Genomic DNA, 24,393 nt, shown 5'->3' on the forward strand with positions numbered 1-24,393 from the left:
ATCAAACTACTCTAATAAATGATTAATTTATCTTCCCGATAGTATAGAAGATTGTAATTAATTTATTGAAGTAATCTGATGTGATTTTTTGAAACAGATATCACTCATTTATTAGATAAAAAATATCAATACAGATGCTGAATTGGACATGATATACTTTTTCAGTGGCTGGGCTGGTCGACTGGACCACTTGTACACCCAAGTAAAAAACAAATAGTTCACAGCTATACTGTATATTACCATGCCTTTATTTTTATTTATTTTTGTTGGTTTATGTTCATGGATGGGCTTGGAGCCCTGGGCCTCAGAAATTTAATTATAATAAAAGAAAAAAAAATTTCCCTTTTGTTTTTGTCCTTTTCTGAGTAGACTAGACTTAGATAATAGACGTCCTATTCTCCGCACTAAAGGATGTCTAATTATCTTTCTTTTCACACTATGTAATCGCGTTTAACAATAGTTTAGACATCTGTCAAAAAAAAAAACAATAGTTTAGACACTAATAAGCTCATTAATATCAATCACAAAGGAATTAATTCAAGTGTCCCATTTGATTTGAAAGGAGTGTATAACTTTTACACTTTTGTTCCCCGGTAATAAAGTGTCTAATCAGTGTGCAAATTACTAGATAAACATAAAGTAAATGTAACTTAAACAGTTTCTACACATAAATCAAGTTCCGTATTACAATTTTGGGCGTAGCACCATTAGATTCGTTGTGATCATGATATGTGTTCAAAAATAGACACATATTATGATTGCAGCAAATCTAATGTCACGGGACAGTAAACAAAAACCATATCTATAATTTTAGCTAAAAACATACTATAGTATTACGGATCCATATATGGCCAAAAGCATTAATCTAGATTTTTCATAAATTGAAATTTTGACCTCACATGCGCCTCCATAATATGGCCTTTTGAGATGGTTAACACTCATAATTTCGTGAGCCCTATTCTATAACCTATAGTGTTAGTAACAAATAGGTCTAATTAAGAACTCATGAGAGGAGAGCTGTGCTTGTCAAAATTTTAACTAATTAAAAAAAAAAAAATGAGCAATAATAATCTACTCAAATCGGAAGGCTAGCAAGAAGATTTGCAAAATCTAGAGACACCTTGTTCTATAATATACTTAAAGAAATAACTACTCCATAATAAAAGTACTTAATAATTAATTATTAGTTTACTTTAAATCTCAAAGCATTATCGAGGTTGTTTGCAAGGATTTTTATAGGAGTTCGTTTTCAACGAAACCGACGTTTCGTATTGTTTATTTATTTTTTATTTTATTTATTTGCAAGGCAGAGAATTGGGAAACCAAATAGGCTGTGATTAATCTTTGTCGCTGTCCATACTCCGCATGTTCTCGTGAATTTTATAGATTTAAGACTTTCTTTACGTCACTATATTTGTATAATGCTATCTATCAAAAAAAAATTTTAAAAAAAAGTTATATAATACTCTAAAATGAATTTCATTCATTTGACGTGGACAATCTTAGCTTTCAAATAACTTAAATACAAATATCTATATAAAAAATTGGATTAAAATACAAGGCTTCGAAATGAAAACTAGGAGAAAGATAAGTAAAGTAATCAAGTGGAGGTTCAATCAACATGGCCCATGTGGATTGATTAGGTGATGTCCAAAAACTAATCACAAAATAGCAAATTCAATGTACTCTTAAGACAAGCAAGTTCTATGCCTATAACAATAAAAAGTAGCACAAAAACACATAAAGAGTGTTACTTTTAAAGGAAGAGTGAGGAGAATGACGCGTTACGTGTTTGGTGCATTAAAAACATGCAGCAGGAGAAAAATTTTCAGACACGTTATGACAAATTCAACACAACCGTGTTATGTTAGGCACTTAGGCTTACTAGGCTGTATGATTGTTAAGAGACATTTCAAAAGAAAATATTGAACTATGCTGTTTTTTTATTCCTGGATCACAAGGGTCTCTCTTAGTCTTGTTTTTCACAGGTTAGCTAATAAAAAGGTTTCTTGTCTCGTGAATGTGTGTTTCCTCTGCATGTGCGTTTAATGAAAAGGGGTGGAAGAGGGAATTGAGAGGAGAAGCAATAACTAAATCAATCAATCTTGTCAAGCTTTGTACATTTTCTACCATATTCCAATGGAAACTTTGCAATTAGGGGTGTTTGGTACAGTTGTTTAAACAATAGTTTTCAGTATTTGAACACTAAAATACGTATTTTTACAACACTTAAACAACGATACTATAAATCTCTAACCAAACGGACCCAAGTGATATAGTAAAGATTTGAGACCTTGGGCTCAGAATTTGGAACCAACAATTCAACCTAGTATGGTTAGATTTCAAGAATATAATGAAATAAGAGTCTCACACTTTATGCATCCCGTAATACATCAAATGAACCCTTCTATCAAACAAGGACCTGTAAAAGAGTATCTAGATTCTAGTTCTCAAAGTTGAATTGTTTAAACAATATTTTTTGTTAGGTAAACAACACAACACGTATTTACACAACACTTTTTCAACTACACGTATTTCCACAACACTTAAAAAACGTTATTAGAACAACGTTACCAAACGGGCCTTAAGATTCTAGTTCCTACCAAGCAGATTTTTGGATTATCTAAAATACTGTCAAACAAAAAGTTAGGTTTGTATCGTAGTAATTCCATTTATTGCATTCACACAGCAGGATCTTGTAATTACCCGTCTAAGATTCCAAAGAAAGACTAATTGCATATTTGATGATGTCCAACACCCCCTAGCTAACACTCAAGCTATCATCAACTAAAACGGGCCCAAAAATGAGAAATTTTTAACTTTATGTCAGCATCTTTAATTCTTTACCCCAATTATGTACTGCATCAAGAGCACCTACCACCAAGATTCTTAAACAAGTAAGATCATGTAAAACCAATCGACAGTCACATTTAGGGGACCAAGTTATTGACTTAATTAGAAGTCTTAAACAAGTAAGATCATGCAAAACCAATCAACAGTCACATTTAGGGGACCAAGTTATTGACTTAAATAGAAGTATTAGGGTCCATCCTTATTTAAGTTACAAAGTCGCAATAATTTATGAGATAAGCTGCTCTTTGCAACTTCGGCAACTTGAAGATTTTAATCCTCAATCACATTGAGAACAACTAGAACAAGTCCACTTGAAACAAACCAACGCATAGCACCTACACAAGCACAAGATCAAAGATAATCATTTATTATGTAACACTCTTATTGCTTTGTTTTAGTCACCAAATTGGACAGCATAATTTTGCTCAACCTGAAGGCACTACAAAGACTAAGAAACTCATGAAGACCATGGGTGCAGGCTGTAAGAAAGACCTCATGACCTATGCCATGGCATGAAATCTATCCCCAATTAAAGTGAACAAGAGAGTAATGATTTATGTTATCAATTTCAAGTACTCTGGAGAAGGCAAACCAAGTCCATCGAGTAGAGATGTTCATTGTCCTGATGATCACTATAAGTAGAGCTTGTATAACATATTTACAAGTAGCTAGACTACAGAGGTATTGGACTTCAACAAATTGGTCAGTCAGTTAATTTTGAAAAAGTAGCTACCAAGAGACATTATTTTTTACTACACAGTTAGCAACTTAGCATAAAAAATAAGGTCGTACTCAATGCACAAATCTCCCACTTTTGTGGAGCCTGGGAGAGGTGATAGTAGGCAACCTTACCCCTAATTTTATTTTTTGGTAGAGGCTGATTTCCGGAATCACAGTTAGCATCCAAAATCTATATCTACTAGTAAACTAGGATAATACATGGTCTTAGGTGAGTTGAAGGCCAAAATAAGGCCCTCCACAGTGGACGCTCATTTCACCAATACCTTGCTTGGTTGACCACCTCTAAACTCTACCTGGTTACTAGTCCTGACTCAAAATCCTCTACATTTTGAAAACCTATCACTTACCTAAATTTCACCAATGCATAAGAACAACTGTTACTTGGACAGAAAATACATAATTTACAATGAAAAATTTTAATCAGTGGATCCAAAGGTGTCACATCAATGTAAAAAATATGTGAAGCCAACATCACCTACGAGTTAAATTTCATAAAGCTTACCCAGAAACCCACCAAAATAATTTTAAGTTCTTGTAAATACTTTGTTCATTACTAGTTCACATTTCTTGTCAAGAATACAACAAATTATAATCATCTTATGCAGAATGAGGTGCATGCTCTCCCCATAGAATTATCAAAATACCATAGCAGCAACATCCACGTTTAAAGGACATAATTAAGATTCTGCTTAACTTTCCAGTTAGATGTTTGGTACTTGCGAAGACAATTCCGTCTGGACTAGATAGATAATGAGCAAAGGAGACTCACAAACATAATATTTCACATAATTAAGTCACAATAGAGGTGCCACCAACAGAATTCAATATTTATTGACTTAACAGCAAGTAAAAGTAAGTTGGAACCTCTGATAAATTGTGAGTTGCCCAAAAACCAACCTCCCTGCTCATCCAATAGCTGCTCCTCAGCACCTCCAAGCTGAAGCTGAGATGAGCTCCCGGCGCTGCCAGCAGAGCACAAGTGATGACTGGCGCTTCTCCACATGAAACCCCCTAACCGGAGTCCTCTTCACCACACATTCTGCCTGAGTTTCAGTGAAGTTGCTGAATATTACAGGGGAGAACCCAGCCGAGGCAAATAGTGTTTTCCAGAGAGGCATTTTGTCCGGGCCTCGGAGACGCCCCAATACTGTGCTTTCTATCTTAGGCTGAAGGAGGAACCTCTCAATCTTGTTCACGGCATCAGAAGTCACATTCACAGCATCCAAAGACTCCAAGAGATTAATATAGGACTGGAGGGCTTGGAGAACATGTTGTGGGAAGGGAAGGTCAGTTCGATCACACCCTCGGTCCAAAGACACCATAATTTTTGGCGATAGCTGCTTCACAAAACGGAGGAGAGAAGGAAGTGCAGCAGGTTGATTTGAAGAAGACCAAATGGGAAAGTTCACAGCAACTGCCTCATTCTCGGCTGCTCTCAAGATAGGCAGGGTATAAGAGGTTTGGTCCAAACAATCAAAGTTAACCACTTCAAGCTCAAAACTAATCCCAATCTCATTAGCAAACTGGGTTAAGTTTTCCCGCATAAGCCCAAGCTCAACAGGGTGGTGAGTGGAAGGAGAGGCAAAGGCAGTGATTTTCAATGATGGGGCACCCCTATTCCTTACTGGAAGCTCTTGCATAAAGGAAGCCCACTGAGCACCAAACCCGATATCAAAATCCACAATATGAATACGATCAACATCAGATAGAGCTTCAAGGAGGGCCTGGTTGCAAGTGAAATTAACAAACTGAATGAGGGGCGAGACCTCGGAAAAGACCTTATAAGCGCCCATCTTGAAGATAACATCAAATGGGGTTGGACTCCTTGGTGAAGGGGAGGTGACTGGGTTGTTCATAAGGAGGAGCAATTGCAAAGCCTCCTTGAAGTAGAAAGCAGCCCTATGGAGGGGCTTTCCAACAGGGGAGAGCTGGTGATTGAGCCGCGCCAATATCCCTTGCGCGTGTGAGAAATTCCCAGTCCCTATACACTCTGCTGCCTTATAGAGCTGGTCAAGCAGAGCAAGCTGCTGTTGTTGTTGTTGCTGCTGCTGCTGCTGCTGCTGATGGTGGTGGTGCTGGGCTAATTCTTCGCCCGGTCCCATTTTTTGCTTGGGCACCATCAATGGCTTTTGCTGAAGATGCTGAGGAACAAATTGCACTCCAGGAGAAAACCCCATATGTTGAGGCTGTAGCTGTTGATGTTTTCGCAGCAAAAACTCATGCCCAGGATCCACAAACGGTGGTTTTGGGATTTGAGTGATGGGGTCCAACCCGCCTGAGTTCTGACGCTTTGGTTGGGGCTGTGGGAGGTGCTGTTCTTGTTGAGCAAAAGACAATGGCAGAAAAAAGTTTGGACTTTGAGGATGCTGAGACTGTTGCTGCTGCTGTTGGTTCATCAACATCTGTGGATTCAGAATCTGAGGCTTCTCATCTGGAACTTCAAACTGTTGATGTTGCTGTTGATAAATCACACCAGGAGGCAAAGTAACTGGAAGAGGGAGACTGTTATTAGTACTAAAACAATTATTGTTGTTGCTATTCAACCCAACACTTGAAACCTTGCAATTTAGGACCCCAGAAGAGCTTGGTACAATTGTTGTACCACCACCAATCCTCCCATTACTATTGTTGTGGTAATTTGAAAACCCAGAAGCTGGATAAGCCAAATTAGGATTGTGATTATTAATGCTTGCATTTACATTACCTCCGCCGATGATGGGGTCGAACACTCCTGGCCCTTGATCCACGATTCCCAGTCCAGCATTGCCGTCCAAATCCAGAGGATTGGTATTGCTGTTGCTCCCACTCTGCAAAAGCTGTTTGAGCCCAAACGACGAGTCGTCCACATCCCCGGCGATCCAACGCAGAAGCGAGTGGTCCTGACTCGGTGACGCCGCCGTTTCAGACAACATGGTCTCCCAATCTTCCAAACCTCCAAGACCGCACCTTTCTCCTCCGCCAGTCAGTCCGCTCGGAATCGGTTGGAGCTCCGATGCCCATTCGTCTTTCCGGGTCGGGTCGGGTCCCGGAGATGGGACAGTGGGTAGCGTAGCCGCCACGCCACCTCCTCCTCCGGCGGTGTTGTCGGTGGAACCTCCTCCGCCGAATGACGAAGACAGTGTGGATGCCGACGTGGGTGGACTCGGGCTTCTTCTCATATGAAGAACAGAACTGGGCTCGTTGTTGTTGTTGTTGTTGTTATGGTTGTTGCTGTTAAAGTTGTTGTTTGCAAAGTCAAGAAGTTCTTCTTTTTTGTTGTTACTATTCCAAGAACAAATCGGAGTAAAGCTAGCGATTTCAAAGACACCCTTCCCCTGAAGCTGAAAGGGCATCCCTCTCATACCTAGAAGAAGAGAAAACAAACAAAAATGTTATTCAAGAATGACCAGAAAGTTTTAAAGAAGAAGAAGAAAGAACAATGAGTATGGAAATATAAGGGTTTAGCTCTCAAGTGGGGTGCTTTCAGATTTCTTCTTCTGATGTTTCTTCATTCAGACCCACCATCTTTCCTTGCATGCCATAAGTGTCCTTTAACGCAAAGAAAAGAAACCCATTTCACAGATATAGCTTCTCTTACTCTTATTGACATCCTTGTTCCTTATCTGTCTTTTCAGCTCCATATTATCTATTTCTCTTCAATAAAAATCCATTTGAGCTCCTTATCTCTCTCTCTCTCTTTCTCTGAACTTATGCCTTCTGTTTTGGTGGTAGTGTTCTTGTGCTTCTAATCTCTTCTTCTCCTCTTATGTCATTACAGTACTGTGTACCCTTCTCTGTTCTACTATGGATGCGTGCATCATAAAAAAGGTAATAAAGTGCTCACTCTCTCTCTCACTAGTCCCTATCTCTTTCTCTCTCTATTAATTTTTTTTTCCCATTCTCAATTTTTTTGGCTTTTTTTTTAACCTTTTTTTTCTCTACTAGTACTGTTGGGTTCTTCTGTCACCCTCCATAGTGGTATACTGTATCTGTATTGTATTGTCCTTCTTTCAGTTCTACAAGGCCAAACTGAGCGCCCCACGTTTTGATAGCGGGACAGCCACTGCTAAATTACGTTCCACTCCTTCTTGTCAGTCTCTTACCAAAGCCACATCATGTAAATAAAGTACAGCAAAAAAGGAAAGTACAGCTCAAAGCTGAGTTAATTACTTTATCAGGTTAACTCCCTTTTAAATCTTTGGTTTGTTTAACGACTCCAACTTGAATTTCAAACTCTCACTTAACCGCTTAAACAAACTGCCCAAATAAATGTTGATATATGTATAGTGTATACTGGTATAGATTAGGATCCAGTGCAATTCCTACTTGGGGTATTACATTGGGTATAATTTACTAATTTTATCTCAAAATTTTTTCATTTGTGAAATTTACTAATTTTGTCTCAAAATTTTTTCATTTTTTACTTTTTACTTCTCATAAATTTTTTCTTTAACTTTTTCTGATCAATGGTTGAGGTTAAAAGTTGCTTTTTGCAATTATTAATCTCAACCATTCATAGTAATTGCATTAGGTACAATACCTTACACCTGATCTCAATCCATACTAGTATTTATGTGTTTAGTATTTACGTGTTAAGAAATAATAAGTACATAAGAGTACTGGTCTTTTATTCAGCAAAAAAAAGTACGGGTCTTTTTACTCTTTTTAAGTTAGCAAATAGTATCAAGTATTAAAAATGACATATTATTGTAGAAAAGAGTTTTTTTTTTTTTTTTTTTTTTGTGAGATAACCGCCCTTAAGGCAAAACTATATTAAAAAAACTAAGGAGAGTACATAGCATCATAAACAACTAGAGGAGTTACCAACGGGGGTTGGGATCAAGTGGTAAGCAGCTTGTTCTCGCTTAAGTAGATCTCGGTTTCGAGACCTTGTGGATGCAGAAAATCCTCGTTGGGAGACTCACCCACCACAGCCAGGTGTGCGACCCGGGTCGACCAACGGATTAGTCGGGGCAAAGCCCCGGATACCGTGGTAGGCAACCAAAAAAAAAAAAAAAAACAACTAGAGGAGTTATATCTTCAGGAATGGTGTCAAACCAGACCTGTAGCTCACTGCCGAACTTAGAGCATCTAGCTAGATGATGGGCAACTTGATTGCCTGATCTTTTAACATGATTGAAAATACTAACATGAAAGTCCCTAACTAACACAAAAATATCCTCAATGACATGACCATACTCGGGGTTGCTGACATCTTTCATACAAATGGCTTTTATGAGGACCTCAGCATCACCTTCAAAGATACAGTCCAATGCAGAAACTTCTTTAGCGAACACCAAAGCCCTTCAACAAGTTAAGGCTTCAACCGTAGCTGCAGAGAAAGGGATTGGGACACATTGAGACATAGCAGCTTTGACTGAACCCAAAGAGTTTCGGATCACAATGCCAATGCTTGCAGAATACATATCCTTGAACAGAGCTGCATCAAAATTTATTTTGACAAGAGGCCGAATAGCTGGAGACCAACGCATAACACTATTTCTGGGCATAATAGATCGGGCTTGAGGAACTTGGGCTTCTAGGAAGTCTACGAGTAGGTCCTTAACTTTCTCCTTGATCTGAAACAGCCCCACCCCCTGTTTTTTAAGTCTAGCAGAATTTCTATCACGCCAAATCAACCAAAAAATCATTGCTAACCGGTCTAAATTAATCCAGTCTCTCATGGAAAACAACAGACCCAACAAGGCATCAAAACTATGAACTTTATACCAAAACAACTTCATCAACAGGGCATCATCCTTCCATATAACCAACAGAGAGCTACAGTACCAAAGTGCGTGCATTGTGTCCTCATTATTGCTAAGACAACCAGAGCAGGTAAAAAAAGAAATCACCTTACGCCTCCACAGATTACACAAGGTAGGTAAAGCATTATGCGATGCCCCAAGAAAATGCTTAACTCAATGAGGGACTTGTAACTTCCAAATACCAGTCCACAAGACATGGTTTTTGTCCTGCGATGAGCAGCTGGGATGCAGATTCCTAACCACTCTAACTACTAATCTATAGGCACTATGAGTTGTGTAACTACCATTTGTGGATGGGAGCCATATCAACTTATCTGGGATAACACGGCCACTTAGAGGAATGCCCAAAATCATATTAGCCTCATGAGGAAGAAAATCATGCTTTATTAAATCTACTTTCCATGAGTGGGTATCGGTATCAATGAGGGAGCTCACCATTGATGTCAAAGGGAGAACCGCAGGTGGAGAGATAATTTTTGCAGCAGGCAGAGAGGGAATCCACTTATCTTCTCGAATCTGGACTGAACAACCATCACCTATTCTCCAAACCGCGCCCACATCTATAACATGATGAGATTGAAGAATACTTTTCCAAGCATATGAGCCCTTATTAAAGGAGGCCAATTCCATAATGGAACAATTCGGGAATAACTTAGCTTTGAACACTTTATAAAATAGAGAGTTCTCACAAGTCTGAAGTTGCCAGACCTACTTCGCTAAGAGAGAATCATTGAAAATGGATAAGTCACGAAAACCCAAACCACCTTCATTCTTGGGATGGCACATCTTCTCCCAACTCACCCAATGGATTTTTCGCTACTCACCTCTATAGCCCCACCAAAATTTTCTAACTAGAGACTCAATTTCTTTGATCAAACCTTTTGGGAGCTTGAAGCAAGACATACGTAAGTGGGGATTGCTTGAATCACCGCCTTAATGAAAATCTCTCGACCAGCTTGGGAGAAGAGCTTCTCCTTCCAGCCTTTTAGTTTTTTTCCATATTCTCTCTTGTATAAGGCTAAATGATCTTTTCTTGTCCCTTCCTACCAGAGATGGGAGGCCCAAGTAATGCTCATATCACTGTGACATTGGAACACCTAAAAAGACAGAGATGGCATTCCGAAGAGTGTGGGGGGTGTTTGAGCTGAAAAAAATACTGGTTTTCCCTCTATTTATGCTATGACCTGATGCTTGTTCATAAAGAAACAGAAAGGATTGGATTTGAACACACTCAGCTATAGTTGATTTACAAAATACCAAACTATCATCCGCAAATAGGAGATGAGACACCCGAGGGCCAACAACACATAAAGAGACGCCCTTAATATTTTCATTCTCTTCAGCCTTCTTTAATAGGGCGTGTAGTCCTTCGGTGACCAATAAAAACAAATAAGGCGAGAGGGGATCACCTTGGTGAAGCCCACGAGATGGAGTGATGAGACCGTGGGGTTGCCCATTAAGCAGGATTGAGTACGTAACAGATCTGATGCAAGCCGAAACTAGGTCCACCCATTTTTTACAGAAACCCATTTTAACCATGATCTTCTCCAAGAACACCCACTCCACCCGATCATACGTCTTACTCATATCAAGCTTCAACGCCATATATCCTAGCTCTCCAGTTCTTTTTTGTTTCAAATAATGCAGGTTCTCATGAGCAATCAAAATATTATCAGTAATAATTCTTTCAGACAAGAACGCACCCTGAGTCTCGGAGATCAGATGGGGAAGCAGAGGTTTTAACCGATTAGCCAGCACTTTAGCAATAATCTTATACAAGACGTTGCTCAAACTAATAGGTCTGAAATCAGAAACCTTTTGCGGACTATGAATCTTTGGAATTAGAGCTAGGAAAGTATAGTTAAGCTTATCAGGAATGATACCTGAATTTAAGACTGATAAAACAGCTTCCAAAACCTCACCACCCACTTTACTCCAAAATTGTTTGTAGAACAAAAGGGGAAGACCATCAGGTCCAGGAGATGTATTAGAGTCCATCTGATGAGGGGCTACATATATTTCACTAACTTCAAAAGGCTTCACCAAGTCAGAATTCATGGCTTCAATAACCCTTGATTCCACACCAGATAGGACGGAATAAAAATGAGTAGGGTTTGCTAATGAGAACAGATTTGAATAGAACCTGAGCAAAATGTCCCCAACCTGAGACTCATCCTCTGTCCAGGCACCAATAGCATTCTCTATGCCAGAAATGTAATTTCTTTTATTCCTCTCAAAAGCTCTACAGTGAAAATATTTAGTATTTTGATCTCCATATCGCAACCAATCTGATTTAGCTCGTTGACTCCACATACGTTCCTCCAAAACCATAAGATTCTGAAGCTCCTCATTCAACGATGCCAGCCTCTCATTTCCACCCCCACCATGGAGCGAGCCTCAGCTTTCTCCAATTTTTGTCTTACTTTGGCTAATTTCCAACGGACGTTCCCAAAGACCTTTTTGTTCCACGTAGAAAAGAGTTAGTTCAATTAGTAAAATATTTTATTGTTAAATAAAAAAAATTTGAGTTTAATTTTTTGTAAATGTTGTGGGAGGGACGAATCTCTAACCCCAATAAGGAATTGTTTTCTCAAATGCTAATAAACACTGTACAACGTTTGTTAAGGTTGGACTAATGTAGGTCTTACCTAATAAAAAAATTGATAAATAAAATATTAAAAAAAACATAAAACTAGTTTTACAATCTATTTTAATTTTTTTTTCTCTATAAAGTTGGCCCTATAGTCTATAAAATTACCAAAAAAATGACATAAAACTGAAAAAAAAAAATGAACAAAAAGTTACTGTTAATGGTGCCCGTTAATACAATTAATTTTTTGTCAACACAAAAAAAAATCAATTAATATTTTAATAGGATAATAAAGAAGAATCAAGAAAATACTATAAGTTGGAAATATTATTGCATTTCGTAAAAAAATTACATATTATAATGTTCTATTTATAAAATGTTGGCAGTGGACCTAACACCTAAGAGTAGGCCAGTGGAGGCGCCCAAATCAATAATAAATTTATTATGAAGTACTAATATTTTTCTCCTTTTACACCATCCATTTCACCGGGCTATTTTTAAAAGCAGAAAGCCGAAAAGGAATTGTACTATTGTACACACAATTCCATAAATGCCCACAAGCTATCTCTTTATTTACCTTCCTAGGTTCTTTATGTTTTTTCTGCAGTCCATTCATTTTCTGTCCGATATTTTTGTTTCGTCTGTACTTAACCACGTACCTTCGAAGATAAGCTCATATGGAAGGGCCAAGGCCCATGGGTACACCACCCTTATTAAAGAAAAAGTGCAAATAACTGATAATAACATGCATCTTTTTAAAAAACAAATATAAATAGAAATTGTAATGGACCCAAACCCTATTGATTTTTTGATTGTTTCGAGGGAACCAAAACTTTAAGGGAGTTTAAAATTTTCCAAAGTGAAAACTCAATAATAATATTTATTTTTCAACCGGCTCTATTAATCAATTTCAAGCTATATATATAAATGACTTTTCAAGGTAAGGTAATATTCAAATTGAAAAGAAATCAAATTTTTATCCATTGTAACAATATAAAATTTATTCAAAAACTAGCCTAACAATCTATTCTATCTTTATCTAATTATCCAACTCAATAACAAAAATATAATATTGAAAATTTAAATATAATTTAAATATGATAGAGATACGTAACTAAAAACCCGTTTTATGGGTTGTATGGGATGATCTGGTGAAGTCTAACTACTATTTTCAAAAAATTTCCATCAATCAATTTGGACAAAAAGTTGTGAAATAAAAAAAATTAAAAAAAAAAAAAAAAACCTTTCTTGTCTCTATATTTTGGTTTTATTTTCAATCTGGTTCTAAAGTTTTCATAAATTATATTTTGGTTCTTTTATTTTTAAACTTGTTGTCATTTTGGTCCCTATTGTCATTTTACTTATAGAAAATGCCTAAATGGCTAATAATAGTTAAATTTTTAATATTATGCATTTTTTTTTTTTTTTTTTTTTGTAAAAGAGATAACAATATAGACCAAAATGACAACAAAATTAAAAATACAAGGAACAAAATCAAAACTGTGAAACCTGAGGGCCAAATTGAAAATAGTGCTAGAGACTAAAAATGTGTTTTTGCGTATTTAAAAAAAGATTGTGTTGATTTTTTACCGTCTCTTAATACCATGTGTCTTATTTAAATAATTGACTAAATCATATGATATAATACATATAGTCTCATAGATGGTCATTTAAATCGTCATGCAATAAGTTAAAAGAAATTTGTCCAAATTGATTGAGGGAAACAATTTATCCATATTTTAAAGAGAATTCCATGATGACAATTGTAGAGACACAGTTTACAGCCCAAGCCCAAAATGTGTGGGATTTTGGCCCAATGAGCCCAATACAATAAATTTGTAGAGAGTGGTTTGAAAAATTAGGCCCTAATAAATTTGACAACGGCTAGTATGGATTCAGAAGATGATCAAGCAAGAACAAAGAAGGTAAAGTTGAACGACTTCACCGTCCAAGGAGGTCAAACTTATATAAATTGGTTACAATTGAATACAAGAACAATTTAGCTTGATACAGTGTTCTCTCTCTCTCTCTCTCTCTATTTTTTGATCCCTTTTTTATGGAGGGTCTTTCACATTATATATCTCCCTTTGGACCATCTTCATCCTACACTTGTTAATCATATAAGCCCTTATTTGAGTACCTGTCCCATTAGACACTTTCTTTAGTTTTCTGTGAGTTGTGGTAGCCAAGGCAGTACTGTTCAGAGGTCTTCTCCACATAAATGCGGCCAGAAAAATAGCTGCAGTGCATTTAATGCAGTGGTGGCAGCTTTCTCTTAGATATTTTTAGGTTTCCTTCTTTCTCGTATGTTCATGAGGCATGTCCCTATCATTGGAACTTCTTGGAGTGTTACTTTAATTACTGGAATACATACTTGAGCTGCATTCATCATATTCGAGAAGGAGTTCCTCCTCGGACTACCTTCCATTTGTTTCTTATTCACGAGACTTTAAATTGGAATTTCTAATAACTATTTGTTTCTCCTCGGATCATCCAACGTCCTCGGATCATCCAACATCCTCAGACAAAATCCAAGGCCCAATGCATGATTCTGGGCCCTTAACCCTACAACAATCGTATTACAAGTTAGTGATAGACAATTTTTATCCTTTGGTGAATTTTTTTCGTATCAACTTTAAGCATGACATAGTGATATGTATGACTTTAATAGGATATTTTTGTTAATTTGAGATATTGAGTAATTTCCACAACTTTTTTTTTTCAATAATTTTATAAAAAATCTTAAATAACAAGTTGTTATTTATTTTTATTGGTAGGCAAACAAATAATTTCAGCAATAAGAGTAGATTAGAATTAGTAACAGTTTGCCACTTACAAATTATTATAAAATTGTTGTGAAATTGTTATGGACATAACATTATTCTTAAAATTAACATTACTTGTTTTTATTCGGCATTACCTAAATCTAAACATATGATTACACTAATTTAATTATTTTTAGAAAAGATAACATTACTTGTGTTTAATTAGTTTTTAAGGTATTACACTTAAGTTTTTGCCCGCAGCACGCATTCCTTTACTACAACCAGATTTCCAAAGGGCTGGAGGAAATCAAATACACAATCTTGAATTGCTGTAAACTGTATAGTGAGGCAGTACCTAATTTAATTGCTTGGAAAAAGAAGCTACAATCTCATGCATTTTCTCGTGTACCTTCAAGTTAGAACTCTCACTAGTACAGGATCAGGATTTTGGTTTGCTCTGTATGTATCTTTAAGCAGGAGCTGTCAATACAGGATTAGGACCTCACAAGCAGAAGCACAATTTCCTAAAGCATATTCACTGTAAGGAAGCAACAAATGTTACGAGTTTTGAGTTGGTTTCAATCCCACTCCCTGTGTGTTAAGGGAAATTTAAGAAAAAGAAAAAGGGCAATGTTTATGGGTAAAGTTTAGTTACAAAATTGATTATAACCTTAAATTACAACCTTATTCAATATTTTTTTATTGGAGGTGAATTTTGACAAATTCACCATTGAATTACATCTTCTTATTATATCATCCATACTTGTAAAATATCTAGAAAATTAAAGATTAATAGCTATGTCATTAATAAATTGTTTAAATTGCAAGTTTTTGTAATTTAAAATTATGTATTAAATATAAGCTTATAGATTATATAGTAAATAATATATAATTGACACGAAATTTGACATGTGTATTAAGAATGTAAAAAATATGCAATTTAACGGTTAGATTTTCAAAATATGTAGTAATGTTTATTTTATTGAGTTATATTGTAACCTTAGATTACAACCAGTTTTGTAACTAAACTTTACCCAACGATTATTGTGGTACCCCAAACCTATGTACATTACTTTTTAGGACAATGGATTTGGACTCCCAATTTATTTGTTGGTGGGTTTCCTTACAATCCTACAGGTTTTGCTTCAAACATAGCTTAGACCACCCAACCTTTGGAATCCTTGTGGTTTCAAGCTCAACACCCTCTTCCCTTTTGATGCTCCTTCTTACTTTCTCTACTATCTTTATGCTTTCTTCCCTTTTGTGTTTACCACTTTTCTTTCTCCTTTCTTCCTCTCTCTGTCTTTCTCAGCTTCTCTTTGCATTGCCTTCTCTCTCCTCTTCTTACACTCCAAAAAACCCACCCCCACTCTATCTACCCTCATTCCTTTATATAGACTTTCCTTAGTGGGACTCAAATTATTATTTTTCACCAATTCCCATGTGTTCCCACTTTCACCCATAATCCCTAGAAAACATCATGTCCTCTGAAGATTCTCTCGAAACTTGTTCCTGCCACCAAATTGCATTTGGTAACACACTCCACAAAGGCACTACTAGTACTTGGGGACAACCTGAAATTATCTATCTCTTCATTGATTTCCCACTGTCTTATAGGTCAATAATGGGCCGAGATTTGCCCAAACACGTAATGTATTCCCGAACACTACTGTCTAGTCCCTGTCATACTTATTGTTGGGCTGGACTCATTCCCACAAGTTCGGGCCAACCTCAATCCCTCCGGGCTAACCTTAACTACTTAAGCCGATCTCGGGCTTAAGCTTAGTGGGCTGGTATCAAACATTCGGGCCCAAGTCTCCTACAATTATTATTTACCTTTTTTTTGGTTGAAAGAATAAAGGGTCTGTTTGGATTGAGCTTATTTTTGCTGAAACTGAAAATTGAAACTGAAAACACTGTAACAAAATAATTTTTAAATGTGTGAATAGTGCTGTGGGACCCATTTTTAATGAAAAAATTGCTGAAAAGTGATATTTGTGGGTCCTATATACTGTTCACGGACCCACAGGATTGATAAAAGTGACGAAAAAGTAGGAAAAGTGTGGCTACTGTTCATGAACAGTAGCCGCTGTCCCTTGCTGCAGCTGACCAAAAAAAAAAAAAAAAAACGCAACACAAACGCAGACGTGAGATTCAGCCCAATCCAAACGAGTACAAAGCATCAACATTAACTAGCCATAAAAGACGAAGCAATGGTTGAAAGCCTTAGGGAATACAGACCATGAGCATTAGAGTTCACAATAACATTTAGTTTAGAATTGGGAGGTACATCTAAAATAGCAAAATCAGTTGATAAGGAATAGGCTCCTTTAGCAAGATTGTCAGCACCTCTATTCGCCTCCCGGAACACATGGCTGACCTTGACCTGTTGGAACTAACCTAAGAGGTACATGCAATCATTCAAAAGCGAGAAATATGATTTATTTAGGGACTTATTGGAGAGGACAAGATCAACAATCACCTTGGCATCTAGCACTACTGCCAAGTGGGTGATGCCTAACTAGGTGGCAAGGATAAGCCCATCTCTTAGAGCCTAGAATTCAACAATGATACTGGTGGCAATGCCAATATATCTCATATAACCCTTGACCTATCTGCCGTGAAAGTCACATATTAGTCCACCCCTACTTGCTTCCCCGGGGTTCCCTAGGGATGCTCCATCAAAGTTTAATTTATACCACCCCACCTGTGGTTTATGCCAAAATACCAGGATGGCCATATGTCTCTTGAAATTCTACCATTTTCCCCACACAGAAGAAGAACTCATTTGCCTACTAGATGCATGAGGAATGGAGGCTTGGATTGATGGGTGAATTTTGGAACACCACATTGTTCCTATGTTTCCATAAACCCCAAATGGCAAAAGGGAAAAGAGAGCTCCATGGGATACCATTGGCTTGGATTTGGTTGCTACCAAGACAGTTAACTTCCAGCCAGCCCAATAGGTCCAGATGCATAAAATTGGTAAAAGTTTGAGGCGTTCTAACCCTTCTCCAGAAATTGACCATGATTGGACAGTCCTTTAGGAGGTGTAGGATGGATTCCTCTTGATTTTTGCACAAGGAGCAGAATGTATCGCATATAATACCCCTAGATTTGATTATTTGTCTTACAGGAACACTATTATGGAAACATAGCCACAAAAAATGTTTACTCTTTGGCAAGATATCAATTTTCCAGATGTAGTTGCTAAGGAAAGTGTGGGAATTGACATCTTCAAGTCTGGTCAAGTTGTAGGCCGATGCTATGTTAAACTCCCCATCACGAGAGAATTTCTAGATTAAACTATCCTCTTTTTCCCCAAAGATTTGTATGGGAATAGCCATAATCTTATCCTTGATCTCCTTTGGTAAGTCAAATGAGATTTTCCCCCAATCCCATATTCCTTCATGAGAAGCTTTAGCAACAGTTAGATTTTTCTTCATGTTGGGTTATAGGCCCCTTAATGAGCTCTCTTACTGAGCTGCCTTTCATCCAATTATCACTCCCAAATGTGAGACTAGAGTTACTCCCCACATTCCAACCTATCTTTATTATTGCACTTCTTTACTATTTTAAACTCCATGTATGACCCTTTTCATGGCTCAGTGCTGATACCAATTTGAAAATCAAGATGTATCGCTAGCTTAGATGTTATGCACAGACTTCAGCACATAGAATTTCTTCTCTTTCTTCTCTTATATAAAAAAGGCCATTGACTTTTTCTTTGTAACCAATAAATATGTAAACTGTGGGTAGGTGGATTTTGAGAACAGGAATAACAAAGAGGATTTTAGCCAAACAAGTTCCTTAGGAATCCCATGAGAGCTGGTGGTGAAATGTTTATTATAGAGATTCTAATAGCCATTGCATCAACAGTGGGTTCTCTAGAGGAACAAAGTTTCTCTCCAAAATGAGAGCTAGTGGTAAAATGTTTATTATAGAGATTCTAATAGCCACTGCATCAACAATAGGTTCTCTAGAGGAACAAAATTTCTCTCTAAACTAGTTTGGAGAAAAACTCTTCAAACTTCTTATATATTTCTTTTTTTTGTGTAAATTTTGAAAATCTAACCGTTAAATTTCATGTTCCCTATATTCTTAACATGCATATCAAATTTCGTTCAAATCGGATGTTATTTACTATTGGATCAATAAACTTATTTTTTATACACAATTTAGGGTCATAAAAACTTGAAATTTTAACATTTACTTGATGACATAGCAATTGATTTGCAAGCATGAAGGAAATAATAAGAATGTGCAATCTAACAATTAGATTTTCAAAATTCACACTCAATATAAAGATATATAAGGAGTTTGAAGGATTTCTCTCTAGAGCTGTTGAAGTCACTAATAAGTGGTAATGTGATGCAGTTGCGGAAGCAACAAGAAACATGACACATTTATTTATGAAAGATAACCCTGAATCCAAGAGGGTTCCTTAAATCCACAAGAAAAGATAGTTTGGAATCCACCATAGAAATAATAGAGAAAACTTTATAATTTTATTAAACAATTTATAGAATTGGAGACCTATTTAAAGGCTCTGTAAAACTGGATAGACAATAAAATATATTCTAAAATAAATCATAATTAATACCTAAACACAATAGGAACCTAATTTGACCTAAAAAGACATTATAAGCACCTAAAAAAAGGAAATAAATACCATAAACTTAAAATAACGAAAATTACATAAAAATATCAAATTAATAAATTACAAAAATAAATAGTAAATTTTGTCCTACATCTACATCATCATCAAACTTTGGGCTTTTTTAGATATAGATTAGCTAATCACTTGGGTTAAACATGGGGATTAAGTTTTTGGTGGTAGAGATGGACTAAAACTTTTTGTTATTGAGTTAGATGCAACAAATATGATTCAACTCCTACATGATCAGGCATTATATATGCAACAATATATTCTCAAGTCCCTCAACTGATTCCAAGTCACTCAATTGTTTTGAGAGATCTGAGATTTGTCATGCTTAAGGGAAGAACACTTAAAAAAATTCCATTAACTTTTTCAATAACCAAAAAAAGAAAAGAAAAAACAGGTTCATTCAATTCGCCTAAATGCCAACATTATCAACACAGATTCTTCTCACTCTCTCCTTTCAATTTCACTTTATTTAACATTGATTCCTCTTAATTTAGCGTCATCAATAAATTGATTCCTTTCAATTCCATTCCCTCTTTCCCTCCACTGCACGGTGACTCTACCACTAACAATCCATGGTAGTTGTAGCTAGACTTGGAGTTACTGACAGGAGTTTTGGTTCTCTCTCTCTCTCTCTCTGTGCCGAGTCATGCTTGGATTTTGATTTCGTAGAGGATTTAGATCTCAATATAGATCTAGCATTGAACTAAGATATCGTGATTTTCATTGAACCCAACTCACAATTCAATGTTCAAACTTGCCACTCACCCATTGCGGCCTAGATCAAATGTTTTAATTTTTTTGGTTGGGTTGAATAGATTTCGGTCATATGTTTGGTTGAATGAATTTTTTGGCAGTATATTTGGTTGAATTAAAATTGTGTATAGATAAGTTTTTATTGATTTGAATTTTTCGTTGAATTTAGGTTGTTGATTTTTTCAAAGAATTTAAAAAAAAAAAATGACCTTGTTTTAGGGGAACTTAAGGAAGTGGATGGAGAGATACATTAAACACAAGTTAAAGTTAGCAAATTGAAATGATCAAATTGAAAGTTTTGTGATTGAATTAAATTTTGGGCAAAGTTAGAGGATTTGATTTGTAAGTTAGCCTTTAATCTTTACTACACTACACGCTTTTCTGAATTTGAAACAAATATGTCTTTAGGATTACTCATTCTCTGAATTTTTATATGTATTATTTTAGATGAATTAGCTCTTGCCTCACATAATGACAACATTAAATAGATAACCCAAATAATAATAATAATAATAATAATTTTGAAGAGGTTTACAATGCAAAGCCAATTTAGGTGTGACTACCCTCCTCGAAGAAGCATTCACCAGATATTTACGTACCCAATATAAGTAGAAGGAACACCCCTCTTGGAAGGTAAGGTAATGGATTCTAACCTTGTTTTCCTCTCATTGGCAAGAAAACTCCCAGAGCTGAAGGAGCGTAAGAGCTGCATATTCGAATTTTGATTAGCAAGAAAGCCTGCTATTAACCAGAATGCCATATATGGAGATATGCAAATTAACAATAAGACAACCTCAAGGGTTGGAGTCATAAAGTCCTCTGGGAAGTGATAAGTGTCACAAAAAGTTCTGGATTGTAGTAAGCCTACACTTGTCACTTTTTGCCAGTGACCATGAAAACCCTGGATTGAAAACCATGAAAGCTCTGGATTGTAAGCCTACACTTATCACTATATCACTAATAAATTGGCTGGATTGTAAGCCTACACTTATCACTATATCACTAATAAATTGGCTGGATTGTAAGCCTACACTTATCATTTCTTGCCAGTGACCAAAATAAAGGTTGAAGGTTGTAGGCTTACAATCCAGGCTATTAAGGTTGTTCATGGTTTCTTCTCGGTCATTGATGGCACAGTAGGCCTAGAAATGATAGTCATTGTCTTCCGTTTGCTCAGAGGTTTTCTCGGTTCGAGCCATCGATTCGAAGTTCAAATCAAGAAGAATGTTGATCTAAAGAGGAAATAGAGGCGCGAGAAGACAAGCGTAAGCATATCAGTGAAAAAGAAATAAAGTCAGGAATAAATGCCAAAAGCTCAAAGCTATTATTTTGAAATGCTGCCCTAATTGTCAAACTGATCATGTCCAAGAAAAATTGACGGCATGATTGACCCAGATTTATGCCAATCACATGCGAGGGGCATGTATTGGTATTAATTAAACTTTTCTTGGTTTATAAAGAGAGCACAATAAAGTGTCGCAATAGGGAGTGTACAATTGTGAAAAAAAAATAATAAAAAAATTGATGCGGTAATCTTTGTGACAGTTTTTAAAACCAAAAGTAGCATCTGTGATGAAAACAAATTGCGTTAACTCAAAACGAAGCTATTAAAGAGAAGTTACAAAACCTTGCTTCTAATTCAACACGTGTCATTTAAGCCCCACAGATAAAAAATAAAAAATAAAAAATAAAAAATAAAAAGTGGAGGGAGTAACTTATATAGTAACCGTTGAAACCTTGGGTATAAATAAGAGGCTTGGTTTTAAGAGAAATACACCAAGAATAGTCTTAGTTGTTAGTCACATTTAATCTAAAATATGGATTCCATTGAATCAACTTGGTGTTGGATTTGTCAAAGGTCATGTAGTTGAATTGGCACCTCTCCATGCACAAAGTGCTTGGGAATCTAGGAAAGAAAGGGTTTGAGCTGTAGAGTTAGCAGCATGTTGTAATTATCTCTCAAAAAAAAAAAAAAAAACTTGGTATTGGATTTGATTTGTTCCCTATGAACCTTCAAAACATTCATTGTTTAGATGAATTAGACTTTGAATCTAATTTTGTGGTCTAATTTACTTCTTTGAGATCCAATGTTATTAGTGTTGAGGGCCATTTGTGAAAGCCCAGGCGGACAGAAAGAAAGCCCAATAATAAGGGCAATAAAGAATTGATAAAATAGATAGCAAAAAATCATTAGGCCCAAGCGGCAGGAATAATGAATCACAGGCCTAACAAACAAACGAATGGGTCTTGAAGAGGCAAGCGGGCTCAAAGAAGTCAGGAAAGAAAGAAATAGCATCCCATGGGCAGTGTGTGAGGTAGAAAAGCGAGAAAGAGCCGTCACAGGTTCAAGGCAATACAAACTAAGAGAGTAAGGGGTTTATGGCAGTCCCATGAACCCCAAGGATGAGAATAAGGTTATTGGGTAGGAGAAGCCTAATGAAGTTAGTAAAAAGCCCATGCGAGTGTGGAATTAAGCAAACAGGCCGAGAAAACCCAAAGAAAGTGATCGGGCCGTGGATGCCCAAAGGAAAGCCCAAAGGGACATAGGAGCCCATAAGTAAAAGCAAAACAGTGCCCATGACAAGCCACTGAGAAGGAATAAACGGCTGGCCCAAAAGAGGTCCAGCAGGATTAAGTTGTTACGGCAGGAATAACAATTCAACGTTGCAAGAAATAAAGAAAATCAAGAGTAGACCAAAGGAATGTAAGGCCCATCATCAGACAAAGCCCAGCTCTTGAATGGAGCGGGAAACCAAAGAAAAGCCTACATAAAAGGTCAGAAAACATAGACGGAGAGTCTCTAGATCATGGCAGATGCATGAGCAGCAGACAGACTCTTGGACATATCTGAAAGGAAAGCACGCGCAAGGCCCAGACACCACTAGCCTGTACCCAGCCAATATAGGACATGGTGGGGCCATGGGCCAGAAGTAAAAGGTAAAGGGGGTATGGTTTGGTGGTAAGAAGAGGGGAAAAGATCTATTTTGCGGCTCCTGCCCAAGCCCTTTTGGGAGGTACGTCATACTAGGATGACAGACCACCTAAAAGAGGCAAGTTTGAGGAGGAATCGTTGGGTGCATGCCTTGAGAGTAGAGAGAGAGAGCATTTATACCGTGGCAGGAAAGAAGTGTTACGGTAGATTGAGGAACGAAACAAACCTACCTTTGTCTGGCAAGGGTGAATGTCGCACAGACTTGGTGGTCGGCAAGTACGCTCAGACCAGACAAAGGCGGTTAAGGGGCAAAGTGGTAAAACATTGGTCACGACAGGCACTATAAAAGAGCCCTTGCCGTGCCTTAAAAAGGGGGACCGAAAAAACAGAGCATTCACAGAGTAAGAAAGAAAAACAGAGTAAAAAGAAAAGAAAAAAAGATAAGAAAGAAAACAGAGAAGAAAAGAGAGGAAACTAAGGAAAAAAGAGAGATAGTTCAATGGGCATGCACCAGTAGATCGGTTTCCCTCTCTCCCCCTTCAAATCATGCTCTCTTCCAAAACGTAATAAGGATTCTTTGTGGGCAATAACCATTCAGATCCGACTCCCTCAAAGCCATTAATCTCCACGGCAGAATCTTTTTCTGGGAGATTATTTGCATTGAAAAGAGGCGTTCTCCCCTCTTTGGCTTTGCTTTAGCAGACTAAATTTAAAACTTGATTTATGCCCATTCTTGCTTAGTTCATATTATTTTCCTCCTTTACTTTCTCTGTGAATGACATTATCACAACTGTAATCATGATTTATAAGTAGGGATTACATAGCCATTTATTTAAATAGTCATAATACTCTGTTTTGGTTATTATTATTATATCTGTCTGCCGTAACTCATCTGAAACAGTTCTGCTTGCCGTAAGCCTACTCTTGGTAGACAAGGCATAAGTTTGTGCACAAACCGGTTTAAGTTGAGTTACAATTGGACCGGCCCCAACTCCCTTACTCAGAAACATTCGGGCCCATTACCACAGAAGGCAGCCCAGCCCAAAACGCAATACGCACAAAAGGCCCCTACAATTAGAAATAACTTAGAATTCAATCCAAACACTTGATAACTTAGAATTTTATTTACCTGCCTACATTTTTCATTGTTACTTGCATTTTCTTTAAAAAAAAAGTTGCTTAAGTGACGCATTTCTAAGCCCATACCTAATCTACGAAGTCAAATAATCTATCAATCCATTACTCCGAACTTCTGAAGCATTAAATAAGGCATTGATGAACTGCCTGAAATCAACGCTCCGTTTGTTTCCATGTAAAATATTTTCAGAAAAATATTTTTCAAT

The 24,393-nt window shown here is 36.9% G+C and overlaps 1 protein-coding gene across 4 annotated transcripts; it reads right to left on the reverse strand.

Annotated features, from left to right (window-relative positions):
* Positions 1-451: 451 nt before the first annotated feature.
* LOC115971120 (scarecrow-like protein 22) lies at positions 452-7,460 on the reverse strand. Of its 4 annotated transcripts, none has more exons than XR_004087238.1 (3): positions 7,040-7,460; positions 4,459-6,937; positions 452-469 (listed from the first exon to the last, which is right to left on the reverse strand). XR_004087238.1 is itself a non-coding variant. In XM_031090815.1 (3 exons), exons 1-3 carry the CDS (start codon positions 7,083-7,085, stop codon positions 4,518-4,520), a joined length of 2,250 nt encoding a protein of 749 aa, XP_030946675.1. In that variant the 5' UTR covers positions 7,086-7,456; the 3' UTR covers positions 4,114-4,517. The 4 variants fall into 4 exon arrangements, 2 of the variants coding, with proteins under 2 accessions (XP_030946675.1, XP_030946674.1); XR_004087237.1 differs by lacking the exon at positions 452-469 and adding an exon at positions 3,049-3,188; XM_031090815.1 differs by lacking the exon at positions 452-469 and having other exon boundaries at positions 4,114-6,082; positions 6,299-6,937; positions 7,040-7,456.
* Between the last annotated feature and the right edge of the window lie 16,933 nt (positions 7,461-24,393).

The sequence above is a fragment of the Quercus lobata genome, chromosome 12 (genome assembly GCF_001633185.2).
Source record: "Quercus lobata isolate SW786 chromosome 12, ValleyOak3.0 Primary Assembly, whole genome shotgun sequence".
In the NCBI taxonomy this organism is placed as follows: Eukaryota; Viridiplantae; Streptophyta; class Magnoliopsida; order Fagales; family Fagaceae; genus Quercus; species Quercus lobata.